Here is a 22,435-nt window from a genome sequence, read left to right as displayed (position 1 = left end):
GGATGTTTGCCTTCAGGGACATCAACAATATACTAAACAAATATGGCTTATTGAAAGGGCAGTAGTAATAACTTGCAGGACATGGAGAGGGCAGTATTTGTAAGGTTTAAAACAAAACAGGCGGCAGCAGCCTTTGAATAGCTGTTGATTTGAGTTCACAGCTGGGAAGGAGCTACTTAAAGTGAATAGTTCAACTTTTTTTGAGAACCGAAAGCACTTGGTTTCTCTTTCAATCTGTGTTATAGGAGAAATTGTGCTTGAAGTCTTACAGGGGTTGGGTGTTACTACAGTGCACAATTTCCCATAGAACACTGGCTGCCCTGCTGATAATCTTTCACAGCATTCAAAGAAATGTTTTCCAGAGCGTTAAAAGCAACTGTTAGAAATCCACTTCCAAGCCATCAAAACATACCTGATAAAAGAAGAAAATGGTGCAGGCATCCTATTATAAAAAACCCATATGTAGGCATGTATGGACCTGAAGGGTGTGGTTTTATGCCACTTAGCTAGCAATAAGTCACTTTGAATTCAGAAGGACATAGATTTCACACATGCGTAGGATTGGGCTGCAAATACTCATTGTCATCTTGGGCTACATAGAATTTTCCAACGCAAGACTGAGCCACTGTCCCATCTATATTGCAATCAAGCCATAATAAGCATTAAATGTTTTCATGTTCAACTCCTGCCTGGCTGTAAAATGAATCATTTTTCTACTGCAGTGTAAAAATCAACCCTGATATGTCCCAGGATAACATGTTCCAGAGTGCCAGGAATTTGAAATCAATTACAAGAGACTAATGAACCATAAAAGGGCCCTTGCATGCTACTTCATAATTCTTTACTTTGGCATAGATGTATTTGTTCTTTTATTTTTAATTGCTCCTGCTCATGTATCTTGAATTGGCTTCTCTTTTTGAGGTTTGGCGTGGGGGTAGGGAGAGAGGCAGTTTTAGATCCACAATAAAAAAAAATCAGCAAAGGCTCCATCCTAGTCTCTGCTGAAACACCAGCAACTCGGTATGCTAGGAACGCTTTCTGGTTCAGAGTGTGTCACTTGTGACTACTGCCTATGTTTTAAAGAAAATGGAAGAGGGCTGTTTTAAAATCAAAAGGTATGCTCCAGTCAAAGCTGGTCTTTCGGTCAGTTTACAGATGTAGGAAATGCAAACGTCGGGTTGACGGAAAGCAGCTTGTTTCTTTGCAGGTCTCTCTGTGAGCGTGTCTGCATTTGTGTGGGGTCATCCCACTCCAGGCCTTTGCCATATCAAACTACTGAGAATCATAAGCATTATTCTAAGAAGAAGCCCTTTCCCTAGGACACCTTTTTGAATTAGACACAAGCCAGGCTTCCCTTCTCTATGTTTACAGCATGTAGTACAATATATGTGGTGCGTATGGATAAAGTCTTTTAAAAAACAGTACTTCTGTGGCGTCAGATCCACATCTAATTGTGATAGGGTGCAATTTATGCATGTTTATACAGAAAAATGGCCTACAACTCTTGGCATGGCCCAGCTAGCTATGCCGGCTGGGGCATGCTGGGAGTTGTAGGCCTTATTTTCTGTCTAAACATACATAGGATTGCACCTTGTGCCTCTCTAATTGGATTCCGGACGATCATCATCAGACTTGTGCTTTTGTTCATCCCAGTGGAAGTGAGATGCTGTTACTGTCTCCTGGGATATGGTGGTGAGCAGAAAAGAGGAATCATGCAAGCAGTCCTTGAGTACAGCATGACCACTTCCAGCCTGTTTCAAAAGCCACATCCCCCATATTCCTTGTCTTGATGCTAAGAAATGTAAGATAGTTGCTACCTGGAAGCCAACATGAAGTGGCTAGAGCAGGGGGTGGAACCTGTGGGCTGTTGGACTGCAAGTCCCATCATTCCTGGCATTGGTCATGTTGGTTGAGGCTAATTAAGAATGAACCCAACAACATCTGATTCTGGGGTGGCAGGTTCTCCACCCCGGGCACTAGAGTCACTCTAAGAATGGGGGAATCAGGTTCAGTCTGGGATAGAATTGTGGGGACAGGCGGGCAGGTCTTCCTAAGTGTTCCCTTGGTCTCAAGCATTAAACTTGAACTTGTGCTCCTAGAAAAATAAATGTCGTAGTGCACTCCTTCTATATCTTGTTTTTCATAGAATTACAGAATAGCAGAGTTGGAAGGGGCCTACAAGGCCATCGAGTCCAACCCCCTGCTCAATGCAGGAATCCACCCTAAAGCATCCCTGACAGATGGTTGTCCAGCTGCCTCTTGAAGGCCTCTAGTGTGGGAGAGCCCACAACCTCCCTAGCTAACCTCCCTTTTTATATAGATGGGTCAGAAAAAAATGGCCTATTGTATAAATGTTTAATTCCTTGATGACATGCTGCTTATTTGCATGTGTTGTGACTTGCTGGCCATCTGTGGATGAGAACATGTGCTTGTGTTATTGTCTCTGTGCACATTTCTAGGTCTTTTTTTGTGCTTGTGGCACATTGTACAGTGTCTGGTTTATGGTCACTGATAGCATTGGCCCGACCCATGGGAGGGGCTGCCTCCTCGAATCAGAATTCCGCCCCTGGTTCACATCTCCATTCAGCTCTGTAGCTCTCTGGACGATCCCAGTGCAGTCACCATCTTTTAGCACAGCCTAACCTACCTCACAGGGCTGTTGTGGGGATAAAAATAGGAAAGGGGGTGGGGAAACAATGCACAGTGCTCTAAGCTCCTGGGAGGAAGGGTGGGATAAAATTGTAAGAGCATGGGAAGCAAAACAGGAACGCCATTAGTTTATACTCCACTAAAGTGGCAGTGTGAACACCGCACAGAAGTCAATTAGTTTATATCAGATATAATGAGAATAGAGTCATTATGATTTGAAGGGGAAGGTGTGATGTCATCGTAAGATTCAGTGTTTCCAAAGCTACAGCAGTGATGTTTCACAGTGCTGGTCTTTTCCATGCAAAGCCTTTATTCCACTCATTGCTTTCATGCTCGGACCCTGGGTAAGAGATCAAAAGTATGGGGTCTTGGCCTTATGTCTTTTCTACACAAAAAAATAATGTAGACACAACATGAGGCTTCAGCAACAGAGGAGTGCGAGCTGATAACTCTGAGGATCACCCTGTTCCCAGTTGCAGGATGGTGGAGCTATCACCTGCCAACGTGACTGGAGTCATTTGACAGAATTCTGGTACATTTATGGGTATTTGCTGGGCTTATCACAGTATGCGCCTTTTACTGAACTTCTTGTTTCTACGGGGGCCCAGCACAGAACTCTACCTTGAGTCCTGTGGCTATTTCTTTTTTCACAGAAGTATTAAGTAATTAGAAATGACCCTCAGTCTGCCTCCCAGGTCTCAGAGACAATTGATTCAGTGGATTTTTTTTTAATATATTTCTCTAGAGGACACAAAGCTGTACCACGGACAATTACAGGTAACACGGGACGTTGAGTTCACAGAAGTGCATAGTCACAGCATGGCCACAGAACTGGTGCCACCCTCCCAGCTCTAGCCAGGGACAATGAATGGGACACAGCAGCCGGGGAGCACAGAGAAGAGGGCTCTCCATGCCAAGTGGTGGCACACTGGCAACCCCAGCCCAGCACTCAGCCATACTGCCCTCTCCTGGTTGGCACATGTCGACCCAGGGAGGGGAGGAGGGCAGAGGAGGGAGAAGAGCTGTGTTGCAGGTAAAAGACTTCTACCAGACAGGATCTTAGCTGGGTGCTCTAATAATGACAACATAAATTTTCAGGCCCTAAATCAGACCCATCACAGTTGTCTTGCGGCACTCCTCAAGCCGGGTAATGTTTGGGGAGACCCCGTTTTCTGCAGCTCCAAACTAAGGGGTGATACCCCCACCCCACTTTTCTGGAATTTTGCATTCTCTGTGGCACCTGGCCAGAAAGACTCTAAAACCATCCCACTGTCCCGATGACAATTGGTACACAATTCTTTAAATATTCTGTACACATGAAAAAGTGACCTGTGAAATAGGAACAGACCACACTTGCCACAGAGGCTGTGCACTTTCATAACCCTACATCCCCTCTCTGCTGCTGGGGGTAGACGAGCTGCAGAGAGGGAGCTGTGGACAGGAGAACCCTCCTCCCCACTTGGCAGGGGGAAGTGGAAGCTCCTGCTGCCAGCAAGGCATGGTTTTGCAACATCAGCCAGACTGTCCTCTGGTCACGCTCCTGCAGGCTCACGGTGGCACCAGCACTGAACTCCAAAGGCATGAGAAGGCCAGAGAGGGAGGGAACTACAGAGGACTGGTCAGGCAGGCAAGAAGAAGGGAAGACGTGCTAGAATCCCTTCTCAATGCTCAGTGTGCGCCGGGTGACGTGCTCCATCTTGCCGGACACGTATTCGGTCAGACTGATCTGGTAGTGAGCCAACATCTTCAGCATAAGGCGCAGGTTCAGCCACCATTGTTCCTTGGGGAGCCTGTGCCTGCAAGGAGACAAAGAGCAGCATCAGTGCAAGAGTTCAGCCTTGGGAGTATGGGATATACCAGGCATGTGCAGAGTATGTCTCTCAGCCAGACTCCACCCATTGGGAGTTGTGGGGCAGAGTTGCCTTCCCCAACCTGGTGCCCCCAGATTTGCTGGACTGCATCTCCCATAATTCCCAGTCAGTATGGCCAATGGGAGTTGTGGCCCAACACACCTGGAGGCCCCACATTGGGAAAGCCTGGAGTAGAGCACCCAGGAAGACCTGAAGCCCAGTATTTCTCTTTTAGGAACTAAGTACCACTCAGGATAGGGGCAAGAGAGAGAGTTAAATGCAATGGGGTTGAATGTTCCATTTCCACATTGGCAGACAGAATGAAGGCCACAAGCTTGATGAACAAACAGGGAATCATCTCATACTTCACACCCTTCCAGCGTAGTTGGGTGTTGCCCCACGCTCGCAAAAAGCAAATGCAAACTGGAGCAGTAACTCAGAGAAGCTTGGCAAACCCCTCACTGCCAACTTACTCGCGATGTCTGCCTTTCACTGTGCTGCTACGTTTCCTCCCTATTGCCAGAAACTCACTTCCCCGACTTGGGTGGCAAAAGGAGTGCAACTTACTCAAAGTCTGTGACTTTCTTGAGCTCAGTCACGGGGCTGAAGGACACCGTCTTCCTCCTCAGGCCTATCACACAGGCAGAATCAGCAGAATTGGCAAATATGCGGCCTGGGGAAAGAGAAGGACCTATGACCTGCAATGCCAGGCAGTTCTGGCCTCAGGCAAACAGGTTGGTGTTACATGAGGTGGCCTGGATGTCTTCAGCAGAAAGCCAGCAGCTACAGAGAACAGAAGGCTTCTACAATCATGGTAGTCAGCAGGGCTCTCAAGGAAAATGGCTGCACACTCTTCTCATTGAATATGGGCAAACCCAGAAACATGAGCAGCTCACGGAGAACTAACTTCAGGAAGGGACAATCTTTCTGGGTACAGGCATGGTCACAATGGCTCCCTGGGACACAACCCTGCACTGTCCAGGCGAGACTTTTCACAAAGTATGCTCTACGGCAAGGTTGCGCAACCTCGTGCCCTCCAGGTGTTTTGGACTACAACTCCCACAAGCCCCTAGCCAGCATGGCCAAAGATCAGGGACTGGGAGGGTTGCAGTCCCAAACATATTGCTTTAAGGGGATTAATGCAGGGCTGAAGCAATGCTTTCCATAGCCAAAAAGGCATGTGTGCCTTGGGCAGCAGTGAGCCCCATATAATATGTTGGTGGGGGGAAGCGTCTGAAAAGGGAAGCCTCTGTTGTTGCAGAAGGGACCGGTGTGGACAATGGGAAATGGAGGTGTATAAACCAGTACTAACCACCAGCGTCGGCACGGGGTTTTGGAGGGCCCTTTGTCAAGACCACCTCAATGGCGCCGCAGCCCTAGGTGAGACTCTCTTCTCTCCAGCTGCTCTTGCTTCTCTCATCCTCTTTCTCATCATTGCCACCACTTGCTTGCTTGAGAGCCAGAGAGCAAGAAGGCAGGAGCAACTGCTGCTGCTCCTCCCCACCATCCATTGACTGGGCCAGAGTGAGAGCGGGTGAACAAACAGGTTGCAATGGTGAAGAGGCGGAGCGAGGCCAGGAGGCTCCTGCCACTGGGACCCTGCTGGGATGTGGGCCCTTGACAGTTGCTCAACCGTGCTGACTCTTGGCACCGGCCCTACTGACTACCACCCATCGTATATAGAGGTTTGCGGCTGAGATTATAGGATCCTTCCTGGATGCAGGGCAACAAGCAGGCCAACAGGGCAAAGCATTTCTGCTAGAGATCACGACCTGGTTGTTCTCCTCTTCCCCTCAGTTGGGAGGAAGTGGGCAAGCTGCCAGGGGAGGCCCATCTCTCTCAGCAAGAGGAAAACTCAGAGGAACAGCAGCCTCAAGGCAGCCGTGCCTTAGCAGGGGGGCAACAGTGCCTTCCTGGCAGTCCTGGCACCAGCCAGTCTCCTTTAGTCCCTCTGCTCAGTTGCCTAGCAACCATAAATGGTGTCTGTACATCTGGCTGGCTGGCAGGCAGGCCGACGAGGACATTGCACCTTCTGCCCATTCTGCCAAAGTTCTCCTGAGCATTTTCCCGGCTCCAGGACACAGCAGCTGCAGCAGCAAAGATTCTCCATCCCAGAGGGAGGAATTTTGACATACCCTTGCGGTACGCTTCCTTCAGCTTCTCTGACATCCACAGTACAGCTTTCACACCCAGCTTGGTGCCATAGTTGCGGTCAAAGGGGGTTGGAGCACCTCCCTAGAGACAGAGACAGGAAACTGAAGGCAGAGCAAAAATGACAGTTACGCCACTGTAAAAGAAGCCAAGTTGATCTGTGCAGATGCCTGGGACCATCCCACTCAACGACCATTTTGCAGGCATCTCCTGGAAAAGGGAGGCAGTTAAATTCAAAATAAAAAGGGCCAGTCAGCTGCAGGATGGACAACAGGCCCTTAAGAACATAAGAAGAGCCATGCTGGATCTGACCAAGGGTCCATCAGGTCCAACACCCTGCTCACAAAGTGGCCAACCAGCTGTTGACCCAGGACCCACAAGCAGGATATGGAGCAACAGCACCCTCCCACCCATGTTCCCCAGCAACTGGTGTATATAGGTTTACTGCCCCTGATACTGGAGGTAGCACATAGCCATCAGGACTAATAGCCTTCTCTTCCAGGAGTTTATCCAACCCCCTTTTAAAACCATCCAAATTTACCTTGGCCATGAAATCTACAGCCCTGAGTGGAAGAAGCTGCTGCTGAGTATTTTTGTGTGGATGGCAAAGATGTTCAGGTTAAAGAAGCTCCAACAACAATTCTCCATCAGGTAACATCAGCAATTACTCGTTTCCTTCCACCAAAAGCCTTAAATCGGTCCTCTCTTCAAGTGTCCTGGGCCTCCTCAAATTGAGGACACTCCCTCTTAGCCACCAATCACCCAGCTCCACTTACCTGCTGGAGGTGGCCCAGGACGTTGATCCTGCAGTCGAATATTCCTTTTCCCTCCGAGGAGTAGAGGTTGTAGAGGAACTCGGTGGTATAGTGGTCATGGCACTTCTCATTGCTAAGGAGAAAACAGAAGTCAGAAAACACTTTGTACGCTGAAGTGCTTGGAGTTCAACTCAATGTGCTGGTTTTAAATCTTGAAGACCTCAGTGGTTGAGCCTGGTGAATCTCTCCCTGTATGATGTATCCTCCACCATTCACGCCTCAGCAAGAGGAAAAGGCAGGGCTTTCTTAGTGGTAGCTCTAACTCTGTAGTGGCATCCGTCATTCTTAAGCTTCTGAAGGCAAGTGAAGACATCTTTATTTCAGTGATGGGTTCTGGATTTTTATGGGCTGTTTTATGCTGCATATTTCTTGGGGTTTTCATGACATACCTTTTAATACTTCATATATTCCGGTATGTTTAATTCTGTACACTGCCTTGATTTTAAATTCCAAAACAAGGAAGCATAATAGGGTGCAATCCTATGGCTGTTTGGACCGGAAAAAAGTCCTACATCTCCCAGAATTCCACAGCCATGCTGGGAGATGTAGGACTTTTTTCTGTGTAAACATGCATAGCATTGCACCCTAAGTAAAGTAAAATTCAAACGCTGCGTGTTTGTCTGCACAGACAACTAGGCAAGGAGGCTAATAGCTCTGAGAGGAGCCATTTGTGATCCAAGAAGTGTGCAGAATTGAATGTTGCCCATCTTTTGCCCTGCTGGGCCTGCAGGGGGAACTGGATCTGAGGAGGCGCTGGCAAATGCCTACATGATAGAACACAACTAAAGAAGCCGTGGTAGAACTAGCCACCCAGCATTGGCAAAACCACTGCCTCCGCTGTGTTAGCTTTCCCCTTGAGGAATATCTTCCCCTTTTCTGCAGGGCTGCTGTATAATCCATCAGGCCCTCGCATCGGCAGGGAACCAAGCCAACCTCATCACATTTTTTTAAAAAACCATCCATCTCTTTTCAATGTTTCAGAGGTTTCTAGGCTGCAACTCCTTCGTTTGTGCTGAGTCACTATTCAGCCACACTATAGAGATGCAAGTCTTGGCGAGGCTCCAGGGATTGGGTCAGCAGAAGTCCACACAGAGCCGTGCCGACCCTGTGATCGAGCAGGTGATGGTGTCCTGCACTAGCAGCCCCGGCTTTCCTACAGGGTAACCAATGCGTACAGCACACTGATATCCCTAACCCACTGCTGAGTGCAACGTTTGCACCTTCGTTTCTTGAACACAGAGTGGGGGGAAAACATGGAATGGACTCATTTTGAGCCTGAGCCCAAGATCTCTTGCTGGCCTTATCAGCTATCAGAGATATCTTAGCCACTTACAGATCCGGGGCACACAATGCAGTATTTGTCAAAACCTTTCCACAGATTATGGAAAAGAGGCAAAACGTACATTTGGCATACAGAAGAATTACAAAGAAAATTTCCAAGCAGCCCACGTATGTCTTGGATTGTAAAGTAATAGTAAAAAAATATGAATAGAGCTTAAGAGTGCTACCCTCCATCAATAATTCAATTTAAATTCAATTTATTCTTTGAAAATACATTGAATACAAAGAAAAAAAATTGAATACATTTGTATTCATTGAATACAAAGAAAAATACAAAGAAAAAAAAGAGAGATCTTAGCTACCTTAAAACAGCTACTCCTGCAGTGTCAGCCCACTTACAGTGTGTCCAAAAAGCTACGGAGGTTATTGTGTAATCCCAGATTACACAAAAGATTTACGTAACTTGGAGTGGGGGTGGGGGCAGCTCTTGGCGTCCAAATCCAACCCCCTGGGTTTCCCCAATGGACCACGCTCCCTTCCCCTGGCTCACTCTCTTTTCCCTGGCCACCAGCGGTTTAGTGATTTCCTGGCTTTTGTGCAGTCCCCCCTCCATTCTAAAAAACCGAAATGTCTCTCCCAAGGCTCAGTTATTGGCAGTAAGACCTTTAAGTTACAAAATGCTGGGACTTTTTTACATTTTTGGCTTTGTCGTCTTTTGCCTTTGGCCCCGTCCACCGCTGGAAATGCTGCTCCCAAGGGCTTCTCCAAAAAGGAATTCAGCCCCTGGGGTGAATGAGTTTCCACCCCCTGTTTTACATCCCCTTTGACCACTGGAGCCCGGCCATTCCAGAGCCCTTTGTGCAACTCACCGCAGCACCAGCCCTCTCTGAATGTCCGTTTTCATTTTGTCCGTCAAATGTTCGACATTTGCCTGGAAAGACACAGAGACACAGAGAGCCGTCGTTTTTATTGGACCCACTTTTGCTGAATGGGGAGAAAATGAAGGCTCTTTTGACAAAAGGAGAAGGAAATGTCACTTCTGAACCAGATTAGATAAGACTATCAGTGCTTTGCTTGTATTCTAGAGCATTGGAATCAACAGTCATCTGTGTAACAAACAACTGATCAGAGCATAGCCAGGAGGGAAGCAAAACATTTCTTTAGCAACATAAGAAATCCAGGTCACTGTTCAAGCCTTTGTTCTTGGAATCTAGCAGCCACAACTGCCAGTTCTTGACACATGTATATGAATATCAATGGAACAAACTCTTAAGTAGGCGCATTTAGGTCGAGTGGCTTCATTCCTGAGCACAGATGGCACAAATAAAGGTTCCACTCAGAAGGAACAAGTACTGAAACAGTCAGAGATGGAAGAGTCAAGCTGGGAGTAATGCTCACCATCAGAACTTGGTTCTCATTTACGGTTAACTGACCACAAGTTTGCTGGTCATCATAGGAACAATTTGTCTTCCCCCATGTCATTAACTATTGGGGCATGGGGGTGTCCCGTGTGTTTCATTTGTACAAACCCCATTTGTTTTAAGATTGCTCACTCTGGGTGGGGGGAATATTTAATGGCTGTGCTGACACTGGGATTACTGTGTCCTTGTTGGAGAATGTTGGGGGTAGTGGAAAGGACACAACACAGGCATCTGATGGTTCACAGAAGTAAGGGAGGAGGGGCAACAGAGAGCAGGAAAAGGAATTTAAGGGTGCCTCCCTCCTCCTGGAATGTAATCCTGATCAAATGTAGGTAGCAACTGCAGTGGAGGCTGATGACTCTGACTTTGGTGGGCCTGTGAATCCACTCTGGGTTTCAGTCAGAACCACTCAGAACTCTAAAGGAGCTATCCAAGGTGCAGAACCTATTTGTGAGATAGGATTCCATACCTTGGATGGCTCCTTTAGAGTTCTGAGTAGTTCTGACTGAAATCCAGAAGGGATTCAGAGCCCCACCAAAACCAGAACAACCAGCATCCACTGAGCAACAGTCTCATGACCTAGAGCAGGCGCTATGACGTTCAGTGTAGGGAAGGCAGCGTACAACTATCTTAGCACCTCAGAGCATTTGGCTGGGCGGTTTCCATATACAATGTACCTTTCAGGAGACGTCTGTGTTTAATAAGGCAATTTTTGTGTGGCGAAAGGCCCAACTACATATGTTTGTCACTAACAGGAGCTGCACCAGTATAGAAGTGCCTTGCTATTCTCTCGCCTGGACTTGATTCCCCAATCAGCTACTGAGATGAAGTCCAACTCACAACATCTCTTCTTAGAATCATAGAATCATAGAATAGCAGAGTTGGAAGGGGCCTACAAGGCCATCGAGTCCAACCCCCTGCTCAATGCAGGAATCCACCCTAAAGCATCCCTGACAGATGGTTGTCCAGCTGCCTCTTGAATGCCTCTAGTGTGGGAGAGCCCACAACCTCCCTAGGTAGCTGATTCCACTGTCGCACTGCTCTAACAGTCAGGAAGTTTTTCCTGATGTCCAGCCGGAATCTGGCTTCCTTTAACTTGAGCCCGTTATTCCGTGTCCTGCACTCTGGGAGAATCAAGAAGAGATCCTGGCCCTCCTCTGTGTGACAACCTTTTAAGTATTTGAAGAGTGCTATCATGTCTCCCCTCAATCTTCTCTTCTCCAGGCTAAACATGCCCAGTTCTTTCAGTCTCTCTTCATAGGGCTTTGTTTCTAGACCTCTGATCATCCTCGTTGCCCTCTTCTGAACACGCTCCAGCTTGTCTGCGTCCTTCTTGAATTGTGGAGCCCAGAACTGGACGCAATACTCTAGATGAGGCCTAACCAGGGCCGAATAGAGAGGAACCAGTACCTCACGTGATTTGGAAGCTATACTTCTATTAATGCAGCCCAAAATAGCATTTGCCTTTCTTGCAGCCATATCGCACTGTTGGCTCATATTCAGCTTGTGATCTACAACAATTCCAAGATCTTTCTCATTTGTAGTATTGCTGAGCCAAGTGTCCCCCATCTTGTAACTGTGCATTTGGTTTCTATTCCCTAAATGTAGAACTTGGCATTTATCCCTATTAAATTTCATTCTGTTGTTTTCAGCCCAGCACTCCAGCCTATCAAGATCACTTTGAAGTTTGTTTCTGTCTTCCAGGGTATTAGCTATCCCACCCAATTTGGTGTCATCTGCAAATTTGATCAGCGTTCCCTGCACCTCCTCGTCCAAATCATTAATAAAAATGTTGAAGAGCACTGGGCCCAGGACTGAGCCCTGCGGCACCCCACTCGTTGCCTCTCCCCAGTTTGAGAAGGTTCCATTGATAAGTACTCTTTGAGTCCGATTCTGTAGCCAACTGTGGATCCACCTAATAGTTGTTCCATCTAGCCCACTTTTAGCTAGTTTGTTAATCAGAATGTCATGTGGTACTTTGTCAAAAGCTTTGCTGAAGTCAAGATATATGACATCCACAGCATTCCCACAGTCCACAAGGGAGGTTATCCTATCAAAAAATGAGATCAAATTAGTCTGACAGGATTTGTTCCTGACAAATCCATGTTGGCTTCTAGTAATCACTGCATTGATTTCAAGGTGTTTACAGATTGACTTCTTTATAATCTGCTCCAGAATTTTCCCAGGGATGGATGTCAGGCTGACTGGTCTGTAGTTCCCAGGTTCCTCTTTTTTGCCCTTTTTGAAGATAGGGACAACGTTAGCCCTCCTCCAGTCGTCCGGCACCTCACCCGTCTTCCATGATTTTGCAAAGATAATAGACAAAGGTTCTGAGAGTTCTTCCGCTAGCTCCTTCATTACTCTTGGATGCAGTTCATCGGGCCCTGGGGATTTGAACTCATTCAAGGAAATTAGGTGTTCTTTGACCATTTGTTTATCAATCTCAAACTGCAATCCTGCCCCCTCAACTTCTGCTTCACTTTTTCCAGGGGGGTCATAGATCCGCTTTTGGGAGAAGACCGAGGCAAAGTAGGAATTGAGCACTTCAGCCTTTTGTTTGTCGTCTGTTATCAATTTGCCATCCTCATTAAGCAGTTGAACCACCATTTCTTTCCTCTGTCTTTTACTACTCACGTATCTGAAGAAAGCCTTTTTATTGCTTTTAGCATCCCTCGCTAATCTCAGCTCATTCACAGCTTTAGCCTTCCTGACGCCATTTCGGAACTTCTGCGCCACTTGTCTGTACTCTTCTTTTGTAGCCTGGCCTTCCTTCCACTTCCTATATGTATCCCTTTTTGTTTTCAGTTCATCAATAAGCTTTTTGTGGAGCCACATTGGTTTCCTCTGTTGTCTTCTATCTTTTCTCCTTGTTGGAATTGTTTGTAACTGTGCCTTTAAAATTTCATTTTTTAGATACTCCCACCCATCCTGCACTCCTTTTCTTTTTAGGCTCCCTTGCCACGGGACCTTACTTATTATAGTTCTGAGTTTATTAAAATCAGCTTTCCTAAAATCCAGAGTACGTGTATGGCTACGCTCGACTTTTGTCTCCTTCATAATCAAGAATTCAAGTATGACGTGGTCACTTTCCCCCAGAGTTCCCGTAACTGCCACTTTATCCACTAAGTCATCCCTATTGGTCAATAACAAGTCAAGGATTGCTGACCCTCTAGTTCCTTCCACCACTTTCTGTAGGAGAAAGTTATCACCCATACATGTCAGGAATTTCTTGGAAGGGCCGCTTTTGGCAGTAATGGTCTCCCAACAGATATCAGGGTAATTGAAGTCCCCCATCACTACTACATCACACTTCCTTGAAACACTGGCAATTTGTTTCTCAAAAGTTTCGTCCTCGTCTTCTCCTTGATTGGGTGGTCGGTAGTAGACTCCGATTATCATATTCTTTTTATTCCTAGCCCCATTTATTTTAATCCAGACGCTCTCGACGGGGCTCCCAATCTCATCCGCCTGTATTTCTGTGCAGGGATAGGTATTTTTAACATATAGTGCAACTCCACCTCCCTTTCTATTTCTTCTGTTCTTTTTGAACAAGTTATATCCTTCAATTGCTATATTCCAGTCATGGGAGTCATCCCACCAAGTTTCAGTTATACCTATCAAGTCGTATTTGCCTTCATGTAATAAGAGTTCAAGTTCATTCTGTTTGTTTCCCATGCTCTGGGCATTAGTATATAGACATCGAAGACCATGTGTTTTATAGTCTGGCTTTGTTCCTACCTTGTTGCAGACACTATTTTGGGACTCTGTTGGAGCTGTTCTCTGTACTGTACAAATATTATCTTTAGAAAGAGAAGTTGTGGGCAAGTTGTGACTTTCCAGAAGTTTGGCCTACAAGGGCCATCAGCTCTTGCCACTGGATATTCTGCCTAGGGCTGATGGGAGTTTTAGGCCAAAATATCTGGAGGGTCACCAGTTACTCAACCCTTCTTAGAACCTACATGGTGCATCTTCTGAAACCATGGTATATACAGGCAAGAATTGTGTGTGTTGAGGGGATAGTACCACACGACTAAGTTGCATCTGAATATGGACACATTCCATTTACAGGGAATTTTTTTTGCTTCATCTTTCCAACTCAAGATTTCTTGAGTCACTCATTGTCATGGGCTCTGGAGCCAAGATTTGCCATAGCAGGGAAAGGTTGCAAGAGGGATACCAGGGGGGCTGTTCAGACAAGATGGGTGAGCCATGGTTAGGACTGCTAACCCTTTTGCAGCTCATGTTCATGAGCATGGTTAAACCATGGTTATGTAGCCACCATGGTTAGGAAAAACGTACATGGTTAAGCGTGTTGTCTGAACAGCCCCTCAGTTTCTTACGCCTCATTCTTAATTTGACCTGGGAGAAGATCTCAGAGTTTCATGACACAAGCCACTACCATGGGTGGTTGAAATATTTCCCATCTCTCTCAGCCAGTTCCTCTCCACCTGCACTTCCAATCTCCAAATAGTAGCAGGATTCATGATTCATAGTAGCAGGATTCACTTCAGTCTTCCCACAGGGGTACAGGGGACTTGTAAGAGAGAGGATAATTGCATTTTAGGGCACTATATATAGTATGCAATTTATACCCTGCTTTTCCAAATATTGTTTAAAGCCACTTTCAAGGATGCAACATGTTGTTTACAGTTAGTAAAATTTTAAAGATCTCCTCTCTTTTCCATTCATTCACACAGTCTCTCTCTCTCTCTCTCACACACACACACACACACACACACACCGAACATCCTGCCCTTTGTACATTGAACTAATGCAGAGAAGCCATCTTTTTGGCCACCTCTACTGCACACAAGCAGCACTTCAGCAAGCACGTAACACAGACATGTAGCTTCGCCCCCAGCGCACCTTTAGGTCATGAATGGTGAAGGGTTCTTCGTAGACATAGGCAGCATCAGCTCCCACTGCAATGCCAGTCACCGTGGACAAGTAGCCGCAGTAACCCCCCATCGTCTCCACAATGAAGACGCGCCGTTTCGTGCCTGAAGCAGACTGCTTGATGCGGTCGCAGCTCTATAGTGGCAAGGAAGGAGGGGAGAGGAGGTTTAGTTGCCCAGGTGCTGGAAGACATTAAACTCTGACTGCAAACAGCACGCTGCAGTTCTTGCCCAAATTCCCCCACCTATGCAGGGGAAATATATTGATGCAGGACAAATTGCACAGTTCGGCTCTCCGCATGCCCTGCTCCCCCACTGCCCCCCCCCCCACAATGCCACGGCTGCTGGATATCCACGGCTCACCTCCATGGCGGCATTGACAGCTGTATCGGATCCAAGGCTGAAGTCAGTGCCGGGAACGTTGTTACTGATGGTAGCTGGGATCACACACATGATGATGCAAAGCTCATCATACTCCCCACGGGCTTCCACCAACTGCAGCACTCCCTCGTACGCCTGCAAAAGAGGGGGAAAGGGTCAGAGATATAAGCCACGTATCTGAGCCCAAGCACTGGACTGCAAGAAGTATTGGGGGGAGGGCAAGGGCAAGGGGGAGTTCTGGCACCTTTCAGCACCTTCACTAAGAACCTTGATTCCATCTGAGCTGGGTGGGAGACACTTGCTGTGAATGAGGCCATGCATCTTGAAGGCTAGGTAGCGACTTATCTATGACTCCAAAGGTACATTTGATATACAGTATATTTAATATATTTACTAAACAGCTAGGATTACAGCTGTTGGAAGCAAAAGTGACTATGAAAAAAAAAAAGATCCAGAGGCTAATACAAAGCTTGGGTACATAAACACAAGAAGCTGCTTTCTACCAAGTCAATACCACGGGCCCGTTTAGATTAGTATTGCCTGGGGAGCTTCTGCTAGCTCACATAGACTCTGCACTGACTGAAAGGCTCTCCGGGATTTCAGACAGGGCTATTTCCTAGGGACTGAAGTTGGGACATTTTGCATGCAAAGTGTGGACTCTACTACAGAGCTACAGCCAAGCTGGGGGCGATTATAACGATTTCCCCACCGCTATATGTCCAATTCTAAAGTACTAGCATCTGGGGAAACATGCCTGGCCTGGCTTGGCCTTTTAGAAAAGGGAGAGTGGCATTCCTCATTCAATCTTGGAAAGACCCAGGGAGCTTCTCCACACCTCAAATCCTCCAATGACCAGCAATGCCTGGATGTTAAATTTCCGGATGTTTTCCGCAATCTTCTCCATGCACGTCTTTGGGAGAGTTCTGGAAAAACAAGAACAAACTCAGAGAAGCTCAAAGGCAGCACTTTCCACCATCTGGACCCTTGTTTTAGGAAACCTGCTTGACAATATGATTGTCTGAGCACAGTGAAGGAAAATGAGGAATTACTAGTTAGTTCCATGAAGCAAGCAGAGGAACCCTCTGAAACCTTCCAAATTAATTTGCTGCTTTAGATCTGATTCTCACTCCCCAGAGCATTGTATGAAGTAAGGACAGGGCACAAACACTTTGAAATAGCATGTTCTTTGCCAAAAGCACAGTGAGACAAACTCCTACGCTTGGGCACAATGTGCCCTTTGTATTGCTTCCTGGAGAATGAATGGCCCTGTGACAAACAACAGAAAAAAGGAAATGTGTTTAATGAACCCACTTGCTCCTACTTAGGCCAAGCTAACAATCAGGAGTGTACAGTCCAGAGACTCTTCCAAGGCCTTGGAAGAGATTCAGGTGTTCAGATAAGCAAGCGCCCAAGGAAAGAGGAGCTTCACCTGCCAGCTCATAAAAGGCTGTGGCCGGTCCCCATCCGCAGAAGCGAGCAAGGCGGCTTCCCTGTTTGAGGGATAATAAATCCACCCAGTTGATGGTGGGCGGTTACTCTGGCACCTCTTATCACACGCCGTCAAGAGCAACATCGATCAGGTTGTACAAGGGGTACAGAATCTGTACAGTGGGGGGCGTTGAACCTCGGGCCAAAGCCGGCCGGCCTGGGGTCCAGGAGGGCCACATCCCCTTTTCCCTGACTGCCAGTCATGTGGTAGTTTCTTGGCTTTTGTGCAGTTTCCCCCCCTCATTCTAAAAGGTTGAAATATCTCCCCTAAGGCTTAATGACTGGTAGAAAGAGCTTTAAGCTAAAACATGCTGGTGTTTTGGCCCTGCACCCTTTTACTTTTAGCCCCCACCCCACCACTGCAATGCACCCCCTGAATTTCCAAAACTGAATGCAGTCCTTGAGCGGAAAGAGCTGATCATACTAAGGAAAGAACAGAACAGCAAAGAACAAATTGTTTAGATATATGCGTGCCTGTGTGCATGCTGTCTGTTTATATGTTTGTATGTAATTGTGTGTTTTTAATAGTATGTATAATGTATTTTCAATGGTTTTTAATCTTTGTAAACTGTCCAGAGATCTCCAGCTATGGGGCTCTAGAGAAATGTGATAAATGAATGAATGATGAGCATGTTGAAGCGTTGGTTTTGACAAGCTTGTTGAGCAGAGGTTTATGGAAAGCAGATGAAGCTGACCAGCAATATTTTTTGTACGAGATCATAGAGGAAACACAACTGCATTTCATTAACAATGAATATTCACAACAGGAAATCAGATGCAAGATAAGTGTTAAGAAAGATGTCGATGATGATGATGATGATGACGATGATGATTTGTATTCTGCCTTTTGCCCAATACTGGGCCTCAAGGTGGCCTTACAAAATTTAAAACATACATTTTAAAACCTATAAAAATGCAAAAGTTTAAAATATATTCCAATATTAAAACAATATTAAAACATTTAAAAGACATGACAATTGTAAAAGAGCTTAGTACAGACGGAGGCCCAGATTAATTGCCAAAGGCCTGCCAGAACAAAAAAGTTTTTGCCTGCTTCCAAAAGCACATCAAGGAGGGAGCCAGTCTAGTTTCCCTGGGAAGAGAGTTCCAGAGCACTGGAGCAGCCACCGAGAAGGCCCTCTCCCGTGTTCCCACCAGGTGCGTCTGTGACAGTGGTGGGACTGAGAGAAGGGCTTCCCCAAAAGATCTCAAAGCACGGGCAGGCTCCTAAGGGAGAATACGGTCTTTCAGATAACCTGGACCCAAGCCATATAGTTGCCAAAACAGTGCAAAAATAAAACAAATAGTAATACATTATTGATCACTTTAATGAAAGAAACGCTTAGAATATCCTGTTTTTCGACAAAGGTAGACTAGGCGATCCACTCATTTTACAACTTTGCAGAAAGGCTCAACTTGATTCTTCCCAAGACCTTTTTGTGCTCAATTTTTCAGTTTCTCCCTGCCTGCAGGGAGCCTCTCCCTGAGCTTTGATGGCACTTACCGTTTGGTTCCCAACATGGACCCTCCACGGCCCAACCAGCCTGCCACATCGTGCCAGCCCACCTCTCGGATCTACAAGAGGAAACATTTAGTCAGGCCCTTCATGACTTGTTCAGCCATCCCCAACTGTAACGCACCACCATAACAGATCTTCTGGCAAGCCAAGGAAACCAACAGCATTTTGTAAGAGAAGAGCACCCTGGAATTTGCTTGCCTGGGAGCCCATTACTACCAATTCCATCTCCATCATCCTTCTACGAGAAATTCCAAAGCCTTCCTGAATGTTCCAGTTTACAGCATTTGTAAAGAGTTGCCTTACAGATGTCCTAGAGGCTGCCTACATGGTGGCGGGTTGTTGCCACAACAAGCAAAACCCCGTGCTTTTGCTGCTTCAGGGTGGCGGCAGCTATTCCTGACACAGCAGCAAAACTGTGGGGTTTCCAGCAGCTGGGCCCACCCCCTGCCTGGGCTGATGGTGACCAGTCAGGGGTCGCCATCTGCCTGGCCGTGTCTCCGCCGCAACTCCAGAGCAAGGAGAGATGACAGATGCGCTGTACTCGCCTCGCTCCAGAGAAAAACGTTGGGGTAAGCTCCAACTTTTTTCCTTCAGAGTTTCGCTTGAAAGCCCTGTGATGGCTGCGAAGTGACTGCTGCATTGTATAGCCAACGCAGTGCCACCATGCACCCACCCTGGAGCTCTCTTTGCATATGGACAGCTAACTGGGAAAAACAAAAACAGGAAAATAGGAAAGTAAGCAGTGGTCCATTAGGAAGAAGGATTTCCACCCCTCCAATCAGGGAGTGACTTACCTGTCCTTTGCTCAAGCCTTCAAAGCCGTCATTCACCACGTACATGGTGTGACCCTGGCAAATCCCAATGCGTACAGCTGAGCGGACTGCTGCATTCATTCCTGCTGCTGGGGCTCCCACATTTAGAATGGCAATGCTGAAATTGCTCTGCCCAGAAGGAAAAAGGAGAGTAAGCAGTCCATGCAGAGCTTGAATGAGGCATTGAGGTACTGATTTGACACCCTCAGGGATGTGGATGAAGCTCTTCAGGCCAGGATGGGGCACCTTTTCCCCCGTCAAAGGCCACACTCCCTTGTGGGTAATCTCTCAGGGGGCACATGCCAGCGGTGGGCAGGGCTAGGGCCTAAAGTGGGTGGGTCACACCTCTTCTCTTCCTGCCATCCCCTTTTCTCTTTCCACCCCCCCTCACTCTTCCTTCCCCAGCCCCCCAGCAAGTTCTGCCAGGGAAGGGACAGGCTGCTCTTGCTGGAGATCTAAACTGATAACATGCTGAGTGGTTTTGAAATTAGGCCGAGGGCTGCAGGTTACCCACCACTGCCTTGCGCTAAGGAGAAAGTGATGCCTGAGGGGGGATCTCAAATACAGCTCAGTATCGTGCCTTGCAGTACTTCACTTAAGCGGTTTGCAGAGTTCAGGCCAGACACAAAGCGGCCAAGGTTAGCTTGGGGCTGGGCATCTCCTTTGCCCCTTTTCCTAAAAAACCATCTCAAGGGAATGATAAAGGGCAGACCACCATAGCCACGTTCCAGCCACAGTTCATCACATCGCGGTTCAATAGTAGAAGGTGAAGTCCACTCTGTGCAAATATGCCAGAGTTACATTTAGCAGCTACTTCAGGTCTTGCTTCCAGCGTGGCCTCCCCATCTATCTCCCTGCATCGTTTTGCAGACTACTAAGGGAGCGAGGCATGGCAATGCTGACTATGCCCTTGGGACGAGCACACATTAGGGCTACTGGAATTTCCTGCAGAAACTATAGGATTGCACCTGCACTCCTTTGTCTGTTCCTTGAAAAGAATAGGCCAAGAACCTTTCCTACTAGACATGGCAGGTCTTTTCTAGTCCATAAGGAAACCTCCAATCTCTGTTTAGTAAGGCTGGACATGTGAATTTGCTTTGAGCGTGTGAGAGTATGCGAATGGACTGGGGAGATGTCCAGGAAATAGCCATTCTTTCTTGACCAGGCTGGAAATCCTCTATTGGACATACCGTGTGGGTTCTAGCATACATGATGATTCCATGCATTCACCTTCCTGGCACTGAACATTTAATGTAAGTGCAGTTTGCAAAAACAAGCACTCATAGGCCTCATTTCCCTGAGTTTCCTCACCTTTTCTTGTGCTGGCTTCTGGTGCGCAAGTAGCTTGTAAATGTTCCAGTTGTTTTCAAAGCTCCTGTAAAACAAGCACACAATTATATATTGGTTACCTTTCAACCTGAGCATCTAATAGTCAATGCCAAAATCTAGTCTACAAGACAGTGCCCTGGTTCGCACATAAGGACAAGCCACAGTGAGAGCTTCTCATTGTGACGGCAGCCACCATTTTGAATATTTGAGCCTCGACGGGAGTGCACCATAGCTTGTTACATGCAATCCTGCCAATGGCGGATTGTTGGGGTGCTTCACAAGCCACCTAAAACAGCCCATGGGTTTGGGGTGGCTTGTTAAGTACCCCAACAACTCACCCTTGCTGGATTCACATGTAATGACAAGCTATGGTGTGCCCCCGCTGCTGCTTGAATATTCAAAATGGTGGCTGCCGCCATGAGGAGAAGTCCTACTGGGAAGTTCCCCCATGGTGGCTTCACGTTATGTGTGAACCTGCCCAGTCTTTATTTATTTATTTATTTATTTATTTATTACATTTCTATACCGCCCAATAGCCGGAGTTCTCTGGGCGGTTCACAAAATAAAAACCACTGCATTTATTTTTTAAAGCTCTTGCAGGGATATTTCATTAGAAAAAGTAACAAAAATATAAAACAATTATAAAACAATACACTTTACATGTAGTTGAAAGTAAAATCTCTATTTTTACAACTGTGCATCTTAAAGAATCTGCAGGCCTCTTAAACAACATTTCAACAAAAAAATAAGAACTAAAATATTTGTAGTCTCAAAAATGAGGATTGAATTGTTACTTCTGCCTCCTTGGCAGTGAGCTCACTTAAAGCAAACAGAAGCAATTATGGCCTTATTTCACTGCAACTGGTTGTCAGTCAGACATTTCCTCATTAAGTTACACCCATGTTTAAAAATAGTCAGGCTAATAAGTCATCTATGTCCACATCTTTGGAACTCCCTCCCCAAGGAGATACGCAGGGCCTTATCATGCCACCTTATTGGTGACAGGAAATATCAGTAGCTTGTTGTTCTTTCCTTCAAGGGTTTCCTTAAGAGTGAAATTACTGGATTACTAGTCAAATAATTCCCTTTATTTCCAGGCTTTCAATGCTGCCCCAAAATAGCACTACGGAAACACAAGAGGAACTCAAATATTTATAGAAGTAAAAATAATAATTAGGAATTGAAAACCCTAACATGGAGGAAAAAAACTCCAAACAGCCTAGTGAGCCAGCTCAGTGGCCACAGAATACGGGCTGATTAGTGGTGGTGTGGGAAGATGGAATGGAGTGGCTGGAATTCTGAACAGCAACATTCCACACTGCAACATTTTATTGCAGATCCTGCTTTTATGTTTTCCCCCTTTTTAGTAGCTGTAAACACTATAGGATTATGGAGAGACATTGCCTCTATCTTTGAATGTGTGCTCAGAACACTATCCCCCCCCGCTGAAGAGCAGAAGCAAAACAAGTTTTAAACAAAAAGAAAACAGTACCCACAGACTAGAGCACTTATAAGATTTCTACTACTCTCAATGCAGAAACAAAGTCAGCCAGAATTCCTATTCTCTATTGTTTACATTGGCTGCCTGTTAAAGCCTGTGCAAGTGCTGAGATTAGAGTTAGAGGCTCTACTCTCTGTCCCACCAGCATGTGCCATTAGCCTGGTGGGTACTAGGAACAGGGCTTTCTCAATGGTGGCCCCGCACCTTTGGAACTCTTCCCCCAGGGAGATATGTATGGCCTCATCACGGCTGGCTTAAAAAAAACAAAAAACAAAATCCTGAAGTTACCTTTATTCCAATCTGCATTTAGTACTTAAAAATCATTAGCTGCTCTCTCTCTCTC

The 22,435-nt window shown here is 46.4% G+C and overlaps 1 protein-coding gene across 3 annotated transcripts in view; it reads right to left on the bottom strand.

Annotated features, from left to right (window-relative positions):
* Positions 1–3,370: 3,370 nt before the first annotated feature.
* PFKL (phosphofructokinase, liver type) overlaps positions 3,371–22,435 on the bottom strand; it is a 51,638-nt gene continuing 32,573 nt past the window's right edge. For all 3 annotated transcript variants that reach the window (XM_063132320.1, XM_063132321.1, XM_063132322.1), the window contains 11 exons: positions 20,574–20,637; positions 19,245–19,391; positions 18,436–18,506; positions 16,279–16,366; positions 15,426–15,578; positions 15,034–15,198; positions 9,616–9,677; positions 7,427–7,538; positions 6,635–6,734; positions 5,067–5,172; positions 3,371–4,445 (listed from right to left, as the gene is read on the bottom strand). In XM_063132320.1, the coding sequence (XP_062988390.1) occupies positions 4,298–4,445; positions 5,067–5,172; positions 6,635–6,734; positions 7,427–7,538; positions 9,616–9,677; positions 15,034–15,198; positions 15,426–15,578; positions 16,279–16,366; positions 18,436–18,506; positions 19,245–19,391; positions 20,574–20,637 (1,216 nt within the window). In that variant the 3' untranslated portion in view covers positions 3,371–4,297. The remainder of the gene's footprint in view (positions 4,446–5,066; positions 5,173–6,634; positions 6,735–7,426; positions 7,539–9,615; positions 9,678–15,033; positions 15,199–15,425; positions 15,579–16,278; positions 16,367–18,435; positions 18,507–19,244; positions 19,392–20,573; positions 20,638–22,435) is intronic.

The sequence above is a fragment of the Elgaria multicarinata genome, chromosome 8 (genome assembly GCF_023053635.1).
Source record: "Elgaria multicarinata webbii isolate HBS135686 ecotype San Diego chromosome 8, rElgMul1.1.pri, whole genome shotgun sequence".
In the NCBI taxonomy this organism is placed as follows: domain Eukaryota; kingdom Metazoa; phylum Chordata; class Lepidosauria; order Squamata; family Anguidae; genus Elgaria; species Elgaria multicarinata.
The sequence above is the reverse complement of the archived record's forward strand: the minus strand, read 5'-3'. Positions and strand labels throughout refer to the sequence as shown.